General features: G+C 55.1%; 1 protein-coding gene across 1 annotated transcript in view; it reads left to right on the forward strand.

Annotated features, from left to right (window-relative positions):
• Positions 1 to 9,868, forward strand: part of WIPI2 (WD repeat domain, phosphoinositide interacting 2) — a 29,069-nt gene extending 19,201 nt beyond the window's left edge. The window contains exons 4-12 of the mRNA XM_074345600.1: positions 830 to 926; positions 1,325 to 1,422; positions 1,811 to 1,903; positions 4,803 to 4,873; positions 5,339 to 5,446; positions 6,361 to 6,525; positions 7,312 to 7,419; positions 8,389 to 8,519; positions 9,227 to 9,868. Of these exons, the coding sequence (XP_074201701.1) occupies positions 830 to 926; positions 1,325 to 1,422; positions 1,811 to 1,903; positions 4,803 to 4,873; positions 5,339 to 5,446; positions 6,361 to 6,525; positions 7,312 to 7,419; positions 8,389 to 8,519; positions 9,227 to 9,339 (984 nt within the window). The 3' untranslated portion in view covers positions 9,340 to 9,868. The remainder of the gene's footprint in view (positions 1 to 829; positions 927 to 1,324; positions 1,423 to 1,810; positions 1,904 to 4,802; positions 4,874 to 5,338; positions 5,447 to 6,360; positions 6,526 to 7,311; positions 7,420 to 8,388; positions 8,520 to 9,226) is intronic.
• The last annotated feature ends 4,684 nt before the right edge of the window (positions 9,869 to 14,552 follow it).

A 14,552-nucleotide genomic window follows, 5' to 3' on the forward strand; every position in this document is an offset into this window, starting at 1 on the left:
CTCAAAACTCACAAGAATGTGTGGCCGGGCGTGTGGACTTGGTGGCCGGTCCTTGAGTTTATTTCACGAGACGGTCTCGTGGCTTTTCCTTATTCACAACTACAGCACTGCCCTTAAGGGCCTTCAGCCTTTTCTGCCCTCAGCCCAGGGTTCTGTGCACTGCCGTGGGTCCGAGGAGTGACGGCCAGGGGTCTGAGAGGTCGGGTCTGGCGGAGTTGTCACAGTGGAGCCCACTGGCGTGGTGGGAACGGGGTGGGCTAGGATGGCAAATTACAAGCCACGGCGGGCCAGGTCTCCCTCTCAGGGAACCATTCCCGTGGCTCGTCAGCTGCACGTCCCTCTTCTCTAACATGGAGCTAGAGCTTAGACACCTGCCGAGTAATCTGAGTGCAGAATAAATGTTTATATGTTAAAAAAATCCCCAGGTCTTACTGTCGCCCTGCCGAGCCGCATTCAGCGTCAGTTTTTGAGAGCAGTGCGCCTTCACTGGGTCTGTCCAGAGCCCTCAACCTGGTTTTCATGCGGGGAGGGCTGAGAGCAAGACAAAAACAAGCCCAATTTTTCTTAGCCAGAGCTGACTCGTTTCTGTTATGTTGAATTAAATTGCATCATTAGATGTCCTAGTACGAGTGGCAGAAATAGTTGTGGGGGCAGCCGGGCCGGCTCTGGGCGCCACTGGACTGTAGGTGAGGGGCCTGCCCGGTACCTGTGCCACAAGGGTCCAGTGTGCACGGGGCTCTAAAGGGGCACAGAGCGCCGCGTCGGGGGCGAGTGTGTGGCGCTGGCTCCTCCTTCACGGCTGGCCCTCTGTGCTTCGTCTCTTCCCCAGAGGCTGATAGTATGCCTGGAGGAGTCCCTGTACATACACAACATCCGGGACATGAAGGTGCTGCACACCATCCGGGAGACGCCCCCGAACCCCGCGGGTAAGCCCCCGGGACGCGGCAGTCTCCTCCGTGACTCTGCCTTTAAAGATAGCGTAGGGGAGAGGCTTTCTTTTTTTAAGGTTCCACAGACAGAGGTTTAGAAGTACTGATCTTAAACCAGGCTGCCGTCCCCTGACGCTGGCCTTGTGGCCACACAGGTCGGTTTGCTCGGCCTCCAGTTCTGAGGTTGCTGATCATTCCCGACCCAAGGCCCTCCATGTGTTGTTGTGACCCTGCCATCGCCTGAGGTGGCAGTTTGGGGGGTGGGCAGCGACCACGCTGCACCGGGGCTCAGCGTGATTCCTGCGTTCTTGGTGAGGTCAACGCTGAGTTGTGCGGCACGTGCGGAGCGAGGCCTTGGCACTGACCCGCGTGTGCCCTCCGTGCGTTGCCCGCAGGCCTGTGCGCCCTGTCCATCAGCAACGAGCACTGCTACCTGGCGTACCCCGGCAGCGCCACCATCGGGGAGGTGCAGGTCTTCGACACCATCAACCTGGTGAGGTTTCTTCCGCCCCTGGGGAGCTCGCTGAGAAAACCTCCCGTTTCCTAAAACCAGCGCCCTGGGGCCTCTGGCAGCCTTGCTCCCCATCCCAGCCGCGCAGCGCTCACGGCCACGCTGTCTGTGGGCAAGCAGGTCTGGGTCCTCCTGCCTCCGGCTGTGCTCCCGTGTACCCCAGCCCCGAGCGTCTGGCCACCGGGGTGCTGGAAGGAGCGGAGACGGATCACTTCACTTTTTTTATGGTTTGGAGCAGCATCTTCTTGGACCCCCTCCCCAAGGAAGTCAGATGGATTTAGTGGTCTATTAACCGCTCTGGTGTCTTAGCAGCAGCTGGTGGGTGTTTCAGCCTCACGGCCGGCAGTCACCTTGTCGGTTTACCTTCCAGAGAGCTGCCAACATGATCCCGGCCCACGACAGCCCGTTAGCCGCGCTGGCCTTTGATGCCAGTGGAACCAAGCTCGCCACTGCTTCCGAGAAGGTGAGTCTGCTGGAGCCGGGAGGAGGCCAGGTCAGAGGTTTCAACAGACTCTCTCCCCTCTGTCCACCCAGGCAAGTCACCAGGGCAGTTTTGTATCAGCCCACTCACAGGCTGTCAGGTGTGCAGCCCGGAGCGTGTGTCCGGGGAGAGGCAGAAGGGGCTGCTCACAGCCCTGCGCGCCGGAGTTAAGCCCTCGGAATAGCTGTGCAGTATTCAGCTGGCGTCTATTTAACCATCTTTTGGAGATATTTATATTGTTTCCAGTATTTAGGATATATTGATACGTATTAGTAATAATAATTTGAACATAGAGCGTATGTTCAAAATGTGGATTTAGGTCTTATGTGTAAATTTTTCACATGCATCTCTAAATACTGGCTTGAGTTCCGGTGAGAATTTTTGGGTTAAGAAGACATGGCCCGTTAAAGCTCCCTGCACGTACGACGGAGTGGCTTTGACAGTCCTTTCCGTTTGGCCCTCCTCAGCCCCGGGACACTGGCGGGTGCTCCCTCCTTTCCCCTCTCCTTCCTTGTGGCTCTGCTCTCCTCCAGACGGCCCCGCCCCTGCCCGGCATCTCTTGGGGCTCCCGCTCCTTCTCCTGGCCTGTCCCTCCCGCTGAGCGTGGTGCCTGCCCTTCAGGGACCCGCTGCCTTGTGGTACTTCGATGCTTTCTCACCGAAAATCCAAAGTGGCTTCCCCTCCTAAGTTGTCTCTGCCCTTGAACCAGCCCCCCAGTGGGGTACAAGAAAGTCAGCTCACGTCTTTACTTTTCCCGTGGGGTCTTCTCACCACTGACCCGCAGCTTCTGTGATACCTGTTTACGTACCACTCACTAGCCCCTTGATACTCACCTCTGACCCCCTTGCACGGGAAGCCTCCTGCTTTATATTGAGGGCTCAGAGAGGTTAAGTCATCATCCCAGGGTCACCCATCTGGGCAGCGGCAAAGAACTAGACTCCAAGTTTGATTTTACATCAGACACTGTGCTGGATGGTGCCAGTGCCACCTCGTCCTTCTCTTCTCCCCTGGGAGGGTCACAGTGGCCCTGAGACTGTTATCCCTTGATTAATCGAAGTCGTATCTTTGTGGTTTTTATTAGATCTTAAAATGCTCTAAAGTGCTTTATGGAGTTTATGGCCAGTAAAAATAGAACAGTTTTTTTCCCAGACTATAAAAAGCAAACTCTTGATTGGCTTTTAAACAGAATACTTTGAGTTCCTGGCATTAGAGCGGCTCGGCGCTCTCAGCCCCGCCGCGAGCCGGGTGCGCGGCCTCGCTGAGCTGTGTGGCTTAGCCTCGCCTCCTGGGAGCAGCAGTCACGCTGTGACCGCAGCCCTTACTTAGTTACATTGCACAGCAGGTGCCATCGAAAGTATCTCTAAACCTAAAAGTTGAGGCTGCAAATGGCAAAACCTTTGCCATGGTAATTTTTGGATATGAATGCACTAATTATTTTATCCCCTAATTCTCAAGAATCACAGACTTGGTTGATGTCCTTCTAAGCCAGAGAGAACCACTGTCTTCTGTAATATTTTCAAAAAGGAGCCTGTTTTATCCCAGCCTAATTCCTAATGGCTGCACATTTCCCGCTGTGTGACTTTACCATGGCTTCTGTGAACAGTTCCTGCTGCTCTGCGTTTGCGCTGTCTGTAGATTAGGGTTTTTTTTCTCTCCTATTTGTAAACACGACATAATCCTAATGGTTCTTATATTTAACGGTTTGAACCTTCTAAAATTTGTAGGGTATGAGGTTAAATATTGAATAATTCTTCCTACCCCGCAGGCTTAGAGCACTACCTATGTGAAGACTTTCCACTCGGTCAGTCTGCTTCTCTTTGTGTCACTTTATTACCGTAGCTCCTGGCTTTCTTTTTTTTTTTTAATTTTATTTTATTGAGTTATAGTCAGTTTACAATGTTGTGTCCATTTCCAGTGTAGAGCACAATTTTTCAATTACACATGAACATATGTATATTCATTGTCGCATTCCTTTTCACCGTGAGCTACCACAGGATCTTGTATATATTTCCCTGTGCTATCCAGTATAATCTTGTTTATCTGCTCTATATATACCAGTCAGTATCTACAAATTTCAAACTCCCAGTCTGCCCCCCCCCCCGGCCCCGGCAACCACAAGTTTGTATTCTGTCTAGCCCCTAGCTTCCTTTTACTGTTCAGTTGTTGAAAGTATTCACTCTCACGTTCATGGCTGTTCTCTCCTGTTTACTCTCCCAGACGTTCTGGTCCTGTCTCCCCATCCACACTCGCCCACGGATCTGGGAGGAGGTGGGAAACAGAGGCGTGGTGGGGAAACCGCCTTCTTCAGACTGTTTCATGCCTGTGCAGGGTATATGCCGTAACTCGCCATTTAGTCACATTTTCTTGTGTCTCAGTCGTAGAACTGACCTTATATAGGTTTTCCATTTTGTAAGTTTGGGTTTATTACTCTTTAGGCAATTAAGTAACATTGCCGGCTGCTCAGTTGTTAATCAGCTCTCATTGGGAGCTCAACTTGAAGTGGGAGGAAAGGATGTCAGAAGGGCCTCAGAGCTCCAGGAGGGTGGAGCTAGGTGGTGCTCCCTGACGTGGAGCAGTGCTTAAGGGTGTATGGTTAGTTCTTGAAAAAAACTTCAGATAACTTAGGAAATACAGAACTATTATATTTCAGCTTTGACTTTGAGACTAATAGTGTTTAGAATAAGTAGTGAGTTACAGTGGGTTGATGTAACATTAAGTAGACGAGGAATGGGGGATGCTCTGGCAAGTGTGTGTCAAGGGTCTGAAGGTGGTGTGTATGTCGGGTCCAAGCCACACTGTCCACTCAGTTCTCAGCATGGAAGAAGAAAAGTCAGATGTCGCTCGGCTCAAATTCCTGTCTTTCCTTCTTTCCCTGTCACAGGGGACCGTGATTAGGGTGTTTTCCATTCCAGAGGGACAAAAACTCTTTGAGTTCCGGAGAGGAGTGAAGAGGTAAAGTATATAAATCCCCAGAATCAATTCTGGAGCTTCTGTCTGGGTTTCAGGTCCATATTCTCTGTGATCAGCAGTGGCACCCCAGACACTGGGGACCCCAGTTCACCAGCATTTTCAGCCCAGATGGGTGGCCAAGGTGGGGTTTTATTTAGAGTCTGGTCGTGGTAGGTAAAGGGACACTTTCATAAAAGCAAACTGGGTTTTCTTTGTCTGCAACTCGCCCTTGACTTCCTGCAGTGGCCAGGTAGCCAAAGGGCATGGAGGAGGAACTCCAAGTCGGGTGTTACTTGGAGTTGCAAAGAAAATTGGCCTTGTGAGGTTATGTTAAAGAATGGGTTGGACAGGGTATCACCTTTCAGACACCCTCCTTCCTCAAAACAAGCCCCTGCAGGAGGGTTGCCGGTAGGCCCTCGCTGTGTGTGCAGGGCACAGCCTGACTCAGCCCCTCCCGCCCGTCCCCAGGTGTGTGAGCATCTGCTCGCTGGCCTTCAGCATGGATGGCATGTTCCTGTCCGCGTCCAGCAACACTGAGACTGTGCACATCTTCAAACTCGAGACTGTGAAAGAAAAGTGAGTTGCAGAGATGTGTTCGCTCAGTGTAGCACAAAGCTCGTCTCCCTGACGGTGGAAACACCAGCGCAGGCGCGCTCCTGCCTGGGGATATTTCTGCCCATGAAGACCCGGCGCTGGCTGCAGGGGGAGCGTCCCCAAGTCTGGGCTTCGCGGTGGGCCAGGCGGTGCTCTCGTGGGGAGCGTGCGGGGAGCAGGAGGCATGGAGCGGGGAGACGCGTGTCTTTGGTCCCCTCTCGACGCTCCCCCCCCCCCCCCCCGCACAGAGCCCTTCTCAGGACTGCCCGTGGGCGGGGAGGCTCGTCCCCTCCTGCCAGAGGCCGCTTTCCTTTTCACAGCAGTCGTTTCACGGTGTGTCTGCACAGTGGGTGTGCGCTGTGAAGCGGGGGGTTCTCTCCTCTGAACCTTGGCGCGAGCATCCCGCTGGGGTCGGTGGTGTTTGTTTGTACCGTGTGTCACTCTAAGGAGCGTTCAGAACAATTTACAAACGTGCACAAGGTGAACAACAACAGAGTGGGGCTACGGGAAAGTAACGACCGAGATTGTGCTCAGGAGGTTCTTGGAGACTTCCTCGTGGAAGGATTGGGCAGACAGGTCCTGAATTTGGCATCTGTCTTCACAATTGCTACTTAGCAGGGCGCTGACCACTTGCTCCGATCTAAGGTGGCCACTACAGAGAAGCACGGTTTCTCTGGGTTCTGGGACCTGGGGGCCCCTCTGCAGACCTTCTGAGGACCCTCTGTCACGTCTCCAGGGTCCCGAGAGGCGTCGTTTTCTGTAGCCCCTCTTCCCTGAAGTCTGGGAACTGCCCCTTGAGTTTCAGGCCTCATACCTGTCTCTGTATGAGCAGGACGTGGTCATTCTCACGGAAGAGTCCAGCTTTGTGAATCTGGTGGCGTTTCCCCCCTCCCCAGACCTCAGGAGGAGCCCACCACCTGGACGGGGTACTTCGGGAAGGTGCTCATGGCATCTACCAGCTACCTGCCCTCCCAAGTGACAGAAATGTTCAACCAGGGCAGAGCCTTCGCCACGGTCCGCCTGCCTTTCTGTGGCCACAAGAACATCTGTGCGCTGGCCACGTGAGTAATGCAGGCGCCACCAACCCGCCCCTGCCCCCGCGCATCCGGCCAGGAGCAGGTCCAGGGTGCCGGGGACGGGGGCCGTGGCCTCAGAATAACCCGAAAGCTTAGACCTTTGATTTCATCGGGAGTCACAGGGGAGCAGAGGGACCCTGAAACCACGTGCCCTGGCTGTTTGTAGATCCGGCTTCTGCCTCAGCCCCCAGATCTTCCTTTTGGATTTTGTTGAGAACATTTAGAAGGTTCATGAGAAACCATCAAGACAGAACCCGCAGGGACCTCCAGCAGCAGCTGCCTCACGTGGTCTGAGGCTCTCTGAGGAGCCCGAGGCAGCTTCAGAATGCACCTCCCTGGGATGGTCCACAGTCAGCCCTGCGGGGAAAGGCGGTCTCAGAAATTCAGTGACAGCACCTGTGTGTGATTCCATGAATCTTTGAGACATTATTTCACTTCCTTTTCCAGCTAGCGTAGCTGAAGAGTTTAGGAAGATGTCTACCCTTAGCGATCAGAGCTGACTTTGTCTCCACCTGTTCTCTTGCGGGCTTGTGTGTGTGTGCCCACCGGGCGCCCCGTGGTCTGGGTGTGCCGGCGTCAAGCAGCACCGCGGGCGTTACGTCCGTCCTCTCGCACAGAGATGACATATCGAGTGCACAGAACTGGATTTGTGCTCATTTCGGGCGGGAGGAGCTGGGGTTTTCCTGGCCGGGCCAAAGGCAGGGCTGCTGGTTCAGTAAGAACCTTGTGAAAGTTTTGGTCCTAGAATTTGATACTTTTTGTCTGCCATAGAATCCAGAAGATTCCCCGGTTGCTGGTGGGAGCGTCCGATGGGTACTTATACATGTACAACCTGGACCCCCAGGAGGGAGGCGAGTGCACCTTGATGAAGCAGCACAAGTAAGTGGGCCCCGCCGGCCCTGCCGCCTCCTTGTGTCGGCTGCTATGGCGCCTGCCGTAGGCTTGCTCGCTCCCCGACCGCCAGGGGCGCAAAGGGACGATCCCAGGGCCACTGCCTGTGCCCAGTTGGGAGCTTTGCTTCACCAGACAGAATCTGGGGCGGGTGCAGACCCCACTCGCCCACGCGCCTGCCCACGTCCCAGCTCAGTCGCTGGGCAGAGATGGAGGAGGAGGGGCCGGGTGCAGCGCTCGTCCCTCTTCCCGGGGCTGCGTCCACTAAGGATGCGGCCCAGTGTTGACAGGAGCGCAACGCCCACACGGGGTCGCCCGCGACGTGGTGTGCGGTCTTCCAGAGCTGGCTGCCTCTCCGGGTACAGCTTCTCCCTTTGAAGAGAAGGAATTAATGCTTGTTAATTGGGAGGCAGTGCAGGTGGATTTTGTTTTTGCTTTTTTATTGAACAGTGGTACTGTGATAGTCCTATAATCACGATGGACATGGGGGTGATTTTGGGTTTTTATAGCGAATTCTGTTTATGATCATTAGTTGTTTTTTTAATTGGAGTTTAGTTGACTTTTGTAATGTGTTCCTGGTGTACAGCATAGTGCTCTAGTTAAACACACATGTTCTTTTCCATGTTCTTTTTTGTCGTAGGTCACCGAGGCTGTTGAGCGTAGTCCCCTGCACTGTACAGGGGGCCTTGCTGTTTATTCAGTACACAGTAGTTTGTATCATGATCATCAGTCTTAGAAGCGAGATAACTTGCCTCGCTAGGTGTAAGTTTTTCCATCAGACCTAGCACATCAGAGTCCCAGTGAACAGACCCCCAGTCACCACCGTGTAGGGCACGCGCGTGGCCGTCCCTCTGACGAGGGCCCCTGCGCTGTGCTGCAGGTCGGGCCCAGCTGCCCGCCGGCCGTGTTGTCTTCACGCCCCTGACCGGCCTTGCTGTGGGTCTTTCTCGTCCCCAGGTTGGATGGCAGCGGGGAGACAACCAACGAGATCCTGGACTCCACATCCCATGACTGCCCCCTGGTGACTCAGGCCCACAGCACGGCCGCGGCCAAAGGTGCTCACGTGCCTTCGTCTCCCACGACACTCGGTAAGGGCGGGGACGCCAGCCCAGAAGGTACGCCCACTAGGCCCCCGAGTGGTTCTCATGTGTCCTGCTGGGGTTGCCCACCTGCCACTTGGCTCTGGGTGGGGCAGCAGCCGTGCTCGGGGGAACTGTGGCAAAGCCCAGTGTTCGAGGCCTCTCAAGGCCAAATTCAAACAGAAATAGTCATCAGGCTTGGTGGGCACGTGACTGTCCCCTGCTTGCTGCCTCTCGGCTAAGGCCCTGCCCTGAGCCTGGCCCTGTCGAGTGCATGTCCTTAAGCTTACCTCCCCACGGGCCGCGCCCTCCACACGGTGGGACTCCTCACGAGGCGTCTTCCCCCAGACCCACCTGACCCCGCTCGGGCAGTGCTGTCTTTCCGCTCACGTGCGCACTTGTACCCACTCGCCTTTCTGACTCTGAGGGGAAGGGCCCTTCTGGTGACGGGAATCTCTGAGTGTCCCCGTCCCTGTTCTGAGCACCCTGCTGAGCAGCTTGAGCACTTCAAGCCCCCGGTCACAAGACAGTTTGCAGCCTGTCCCCTGGGAAGCCCCTGTCACGGTGCAGAAATGTCCTTTCTGACGATTGCGGGTCTTAGGAAGGAACCAGCTCCATCTCGAGCTCCGTGCGGCTGCAAATAGCTCGCTGTTCAGAGGAGAGGTGACATTTTCAGCTCCCGGGTGGGCTGTGAACTCCCTGCTGTCTCTCTGCAGCCTATGCGGACGAGCTGGGCGCGGCGGGCGGCGTGTGTCTGGAGGATGAAGCCAGCGCCCTGCGGCTGGAGGAGGACAGTGAGCATCCTCCAATGATTCTGCGGACGGACTGAGCTCCACCTGTGAACTCTTTCGACCCCTGAGGCAGAGAACACTGGCTTGACAGAGGACTTCAAGTGATGCTGCTATGAACTTTGACCCGAGCTGGGGGAGAGGATGGCAGAGACTTGAAAAGAAAAAAAAAAAAGATTGTAGCTGTAGCCTCATTCCATACTGTTGAGAAATACATTGTTTTCACTTCAGTGGCTTTTAATTCTGCTTATGAATTTTAGCTTTCTGTTTGTTTTCTTTTTTTGCCAAAATTAACTGTTTGGTGAAGCCCTGAAATCTTGCTTTGCATGTGTCCGTGTGCCAAGCCAGCACAGGGGCCTAGAAGCCACTTCATGACACACTGCAGTCATTTGGTTTTTTAAATCTATGTGTAATGAGGAGCGGCACGAGCAGGCGGCGGCACACGGCGCGGGGCTGGTTCTGCCCGGGCGGGGCCGGGCGTCGGCCAGGGGTGGGGAGCCTCTCTCCCTGGAGCCCATCTGGGACCATTTCCCCATCTTATTTTGTTAATTAAATTCTTTCCAAATTGGACTCTTCTGGGATTCCTTCTGTGATGGACTGGTGTTTCTGGTCCTGCTTTCCTTGTGGGTGTCAGAAGGGAGAGGTCCTTTCTGACACCGAAAACCTTCCCTCCGCGGCATGTGAACTTGAAAGAACGCCCGGGAATCCCGGCGTGAAGGAGCGTGGTCTCGGTTGCCTCATTAAATGATCTGGTCTTCACTTTAACCTTCCCATCAAACAGCTGTGTGTCGGCTGGTTTTTTTGAGGAACGTCTGTGGCCCAGAGTAAAGCGTGGTGGGCCCCCGAACCCCGCCCCTGCCAGGAGCTCCACCGTCTGTCGGGCCTGGGACGAGGAACCGCGAAAGAGAGTTGGCTGTGAGCGCCTCCCTCACAGGGCGGCCTGTGCCTTTCTGTCTTCACCTTGCAGGGTGGTTCAGCAGAGCAATGAGAGTTTGTGTCCCAAGGTTCGGTGTTTGCCTGGCCTCCCTTCTCATTTTTACAGAATTGAAACAACCTCAGATACCTCAAACTCTGCATTCTAAACCAAGACGCGTAGCGGTTCAAGTTCTGAGGGGTTGTAAGCGGCATTAACGGCGTGAAAAGTGGTTCTGGGTTCTTTGGGACGGTGATCGTTACGGATGGAAGTGGAAAAGCCACAGTAACGTGTCTGCCCTCCGTCTTCAGCTCGTCGGGTGTTGGACAGAGGAAGGGTCTCCGGTGTCCGTTCCAGGTTGTGCGTGTCCCTGGGTCGCAGTGGCTGAGTGGCTTGTCACAGGGAAGTGGGGGTCGCTGCACCGATGGCCCACCTTCAGTGCCCAACCTTGCGGTCAGTCCCCACCCCTCAGGCTGCTGTCCAGTGGTTGGCTCTGGGGTGCCCAGGCTGCGTCTGACTGCGACAGAAGTCTCTAGAAATTCGTGTTACGGCAGCAATGTGAAGTGCCATGTGAGTTAGAGGTGAAGGTGGAAACGTAAGTCGGCTTTTCCCAAAACCTCTGGCACATCTGTCCTGGCTCCCCAACGAAGCTGTCCCAGTGGTAGGTCTGATGCCGAGCATCCGCTGAGCCCCGAGCGGGGACAGGGGGCCTGGGCAGGACGGCTCACCTGCGCCCCACCTGGAGCCTCTCTCTGGCTCTGGAACAAGGCTTGAGGTCTGTCTCTTCAACGGCACCTTAGTGGCAAGAGTGTACGCGGCCGGGGTGGGGCCCGCGGCTGGGGTGGGGACCGCGGCCGGGGCCTCCTGAGAACCAGGGAGGGAATGGCCTTCCCTGCTGACTGGCCCTGGTCCTGCGTGTTGACTCTGCATGGTGATCCGAGGAATCAGACCCACTTTGCCGGTTTCTCTTGTCAAAGGCACATGGTTTTGTGCTGCTTTGGGTCAGTCGTCCTCGCAGATGCATGTTCTCCCCCTTGGTCAGTGCGGGCCCAGCAGGCCTGCCGGGCACCGTCTTCCTGGACGTGCGTGCCCGTTTGTCTGGGTTGGTTTAACCTGTGCGCCGCCGAGCAGGGGCCCAAGGATTCTTGGCTGAGAAAACTGGAAGAGCTGGGGGATGTTTGCAGACCCACCATCGGGGAGATGGTGCCCCCCATTTCCCTCTGCCCCTCCTGTTGCCACGAGCACCCTGTCCTCTGTGCTCCAAGCAGGTCTGAGTCCCAGGGTTGCCGGCTGAGGCGCCTGCAGGAGGCTGAGAAGGGGAGAGGCTGCTGAGTGGCCGGTCTAGGACTCGAGGGGCCGCACTAGAAATGCAACCGGGAAGGGCTGTGGCCGGGACGAACAGAGGACGTGGACTGATTTGTGGGACCCCAGACTGTACACCAATATTCATTTTTACGTCATATTTTTCCAGGCTTCAGGAGAGAGGATTTGCCCCCAGGGAGGGGAGGATGGATAGGACACGATGCCAGGAAACTTCCTTCCTGGACTTGTGTGGATCGGGACCAAACCTCTTGTACTTTCTCGAATGACAGAGCCAAGTGTGGATTGAACCTGAAGTTAAAAAGGACTGAATTCAGCCCCCGCGTCTGCGGCGGGGCCCGGGGCCTCAGGTTCTGGACGGGCCGGCAGGAGCGAGCCCTACCCCACGGCTGTTGTGAAGTGTAGCTCACGCGGGCACCCGGCCCGTGGCGGCCCCCGATCAACACCGAAATGGAAACTGGTGTTAGGGAGGGGACGCCCCCATTCCCGTTCAGTTCTGGTTCCTGAGCACAACGCCGGGGAAAGTCAGCCACAGTCACCCACAAGGCTGCACGTGGCTCCCGCTCGTCCCTGCCCTTCTGCTCCTGGACACTAAGCCCTGAGCCGATGTGTGCGTCGTCTCGGGGGGCTGGAGACCTGCTGAGTGTTGGATGCTGAGCACTGCCCTGTGGCTGCGGTTCACCGTGGGACCCCGGGGCCTGCAAACCTGCTCCCGGCCAGGGCGACCAACACACGAACTCCTGCCTTCCTGGTCTCACCTGTCAGGGCCCCCGGGGCTCCACGCCGAGGCTGCGGCCGAGGAATGAGTTACCAAGCTCTGCCTCCTCACAGGCCCAGTGAGGGAGGAGGAAAGAGAAGGAATCCTCTTGACTTCTCCACGGCCAGCAGGGACCGCGAGCAGAGAGACTAGATGCGCTCCGGTCGCTGCTTAGCAAAGGAAACACGAGCAGCCAGCAGAGCGCCGGCGCCCACAGTCCCCGTGATGCACTGGCTCCGAGCTGCCGTGAGCCTCGCTTGGGGTGGTGTTTGTCCCCCACCAGTATCTCTGTAGCCTCTCTTCTGCATGCAGAGAATGCCAGGATTCCCGGTTTTAAATGTATACGTAACACCGTAGGTAACACAGCTGAAAATCCAAGTAACGTTACTTTACAAGTGTACTTAACCACTCCTTAAACCACCGGGTGGGCTGAAAACGGGGGTTCGGGTTCGGGTTCGGGTTCATGGTGTCAGAATTGTGAAAAGAAAGTGCCCTGAATCCATTGGCATTCTGTTCGGTGAGTTTTTATACAGAATTCTCTTCCTGAGTAACTTATTCCTTGTTGAAAATCCAAAATGCTCGCTCGTCACCGAGCAGACATTTCACCGATGTATATTTTAGTGCTTAACCCAGGTCAAAATCCTCGGCCCATCTTGTACCTTTTTATTCTGTGGACTTTGTGAAGCCCCAAAAAAAAAAGTTGGATTTTGAGGTGTGACCAGCCCTTATCCTTCCCTGGTACCTAATCAGGAAAATCTTTAATTTGGGAAAATTAAATCTTTTTGAAGCTCAGAATTTAAAGGGACTGTTTTGATTCTTCACTCCTGTATTTTCCTTCCTTACCAAGTTGTAATTTAATTATTCCTTCTTGTGTTTCTTTTCTAGATGAGCCTGTTGTATGCGCTGCCTGTGTGTATAGGGGTGTGTGTGTGTGTGTGTGTGTTCAGTGAATGTATGGTGTGTGTGTGGTGAGTGTACGATGTGTATGTGTGTATGATGTCTGTAGTGTGTGTGTGTACGTTGTGTATGGTGTGTGTGGTGTGTGTATGGTGTCTGTGTAGTACGAGTGTGTGTATATGGTGTGTGTCTGTGTAGTGTGTGTGTGGTGTGTGTAGTGGGGGATGTGTGTACGGTGTGCGTGTAGTGGGGGATGTGTCCATGCCGTGGCTGTGCTGGCTACGTCCCGCTGATTCATTGCCTGTTCACAGGCTGTGCATCTCATTTGTACCAGATTTAAATACCCTACAATTCTGTCTGGAGTATCACAGCAGATTATCAAAATCCTGCAAGCTGACTGAAATCTTCTAAAGGTGTTCATCCAGAATTGAATTTTGTCTTTTGTGAAACAGATAATACGCTGCTTTCTACCGGCATTCTTGGCCTCGTCCGAAAGACTGTGAAGACTGGGTCTCGCAGGATGGCGGGACCCAGCGCCTCAGTGTCCCCGAGGCGGCCGACTTGGTCGGCGGAAGCGGTCGGCCTGATGCAGTGGGCGGAGCCCGGCCGAGCTCACTGTTTGCACCTGTGTCCTGACCAAAGCGTTGCTGTCCCGGCGGGCTAGTTTGGTGGCTTCAGAAGCCCACCCTGCCGTTGCGGATTGCTGTCGCACACTTCCCTAAGGACTGGAGAATCAGCCCTTTTCTATGAAGGCCGAGAAACGCCTGCTGTGCCCACTGCCGGGTGACACCGCCGGGGTGTTCCGGGCAGGCCGCTGGTCGTGGCTGTCCCGTCGCATCCCCGCCTGAGATCCGGGGCTGAGCCCCCGGTGGCGCCGTCCTGCTGGAGGGGACACTGGTGCAGCTGTTAGTTTCTGAGGAGGCACAGGAAACTCCAGAAAGCTTTCCAGGGGCTGACTTCGGTTCCTGTTGAAGGGAGCCCATTTAAGATTTTTTTCTACTGTATTCAATTTTTTTTTTTTGTGGCTTAGCACAAAGATGGAGCTGAGTTCCTTTAGAACAGCCAGAGAGCGTGAAGGCAGGTGACGGCAGGGGAAGGGCAGTGGGTTTTCTGCTTCCCTTTTCCTCCCTGGGGGAGGACCTGTCGGCCTTCCCCCGTGGATTTGGTGCCTCATCCCAGGACTGGGACACAGGGCGAGGGGTTCACACTGGTCTGCGTGTGCTGAGCGGCACCTGGAAGGAAGCTGGTCTCGGGGGTCAGGGAGCCCGACGCAGCAAGGCCAAGTGCAGGCTAAGTAGAGGGTGTTGTAAACTCCAGCCACCACCTTTTGAAATGCCTGTGAGACGCCCTGTTCAAATTTGCCAACT

Source organism: Camelus bactrianus, chromosome 18 (assembly GCF_048773025.1).
Source record: "Camelus bactrianus isolate YW-2024 breed Bactrian camel chromosome 18, ASM4877302v1, whole genome shotgun sequence".
Lineage (NCBI taxonomy): Eukaryota > Metazoa > Chordata > Mammalia > Artiodactyla > Camelidae > Camelus > Camelus bactrianus.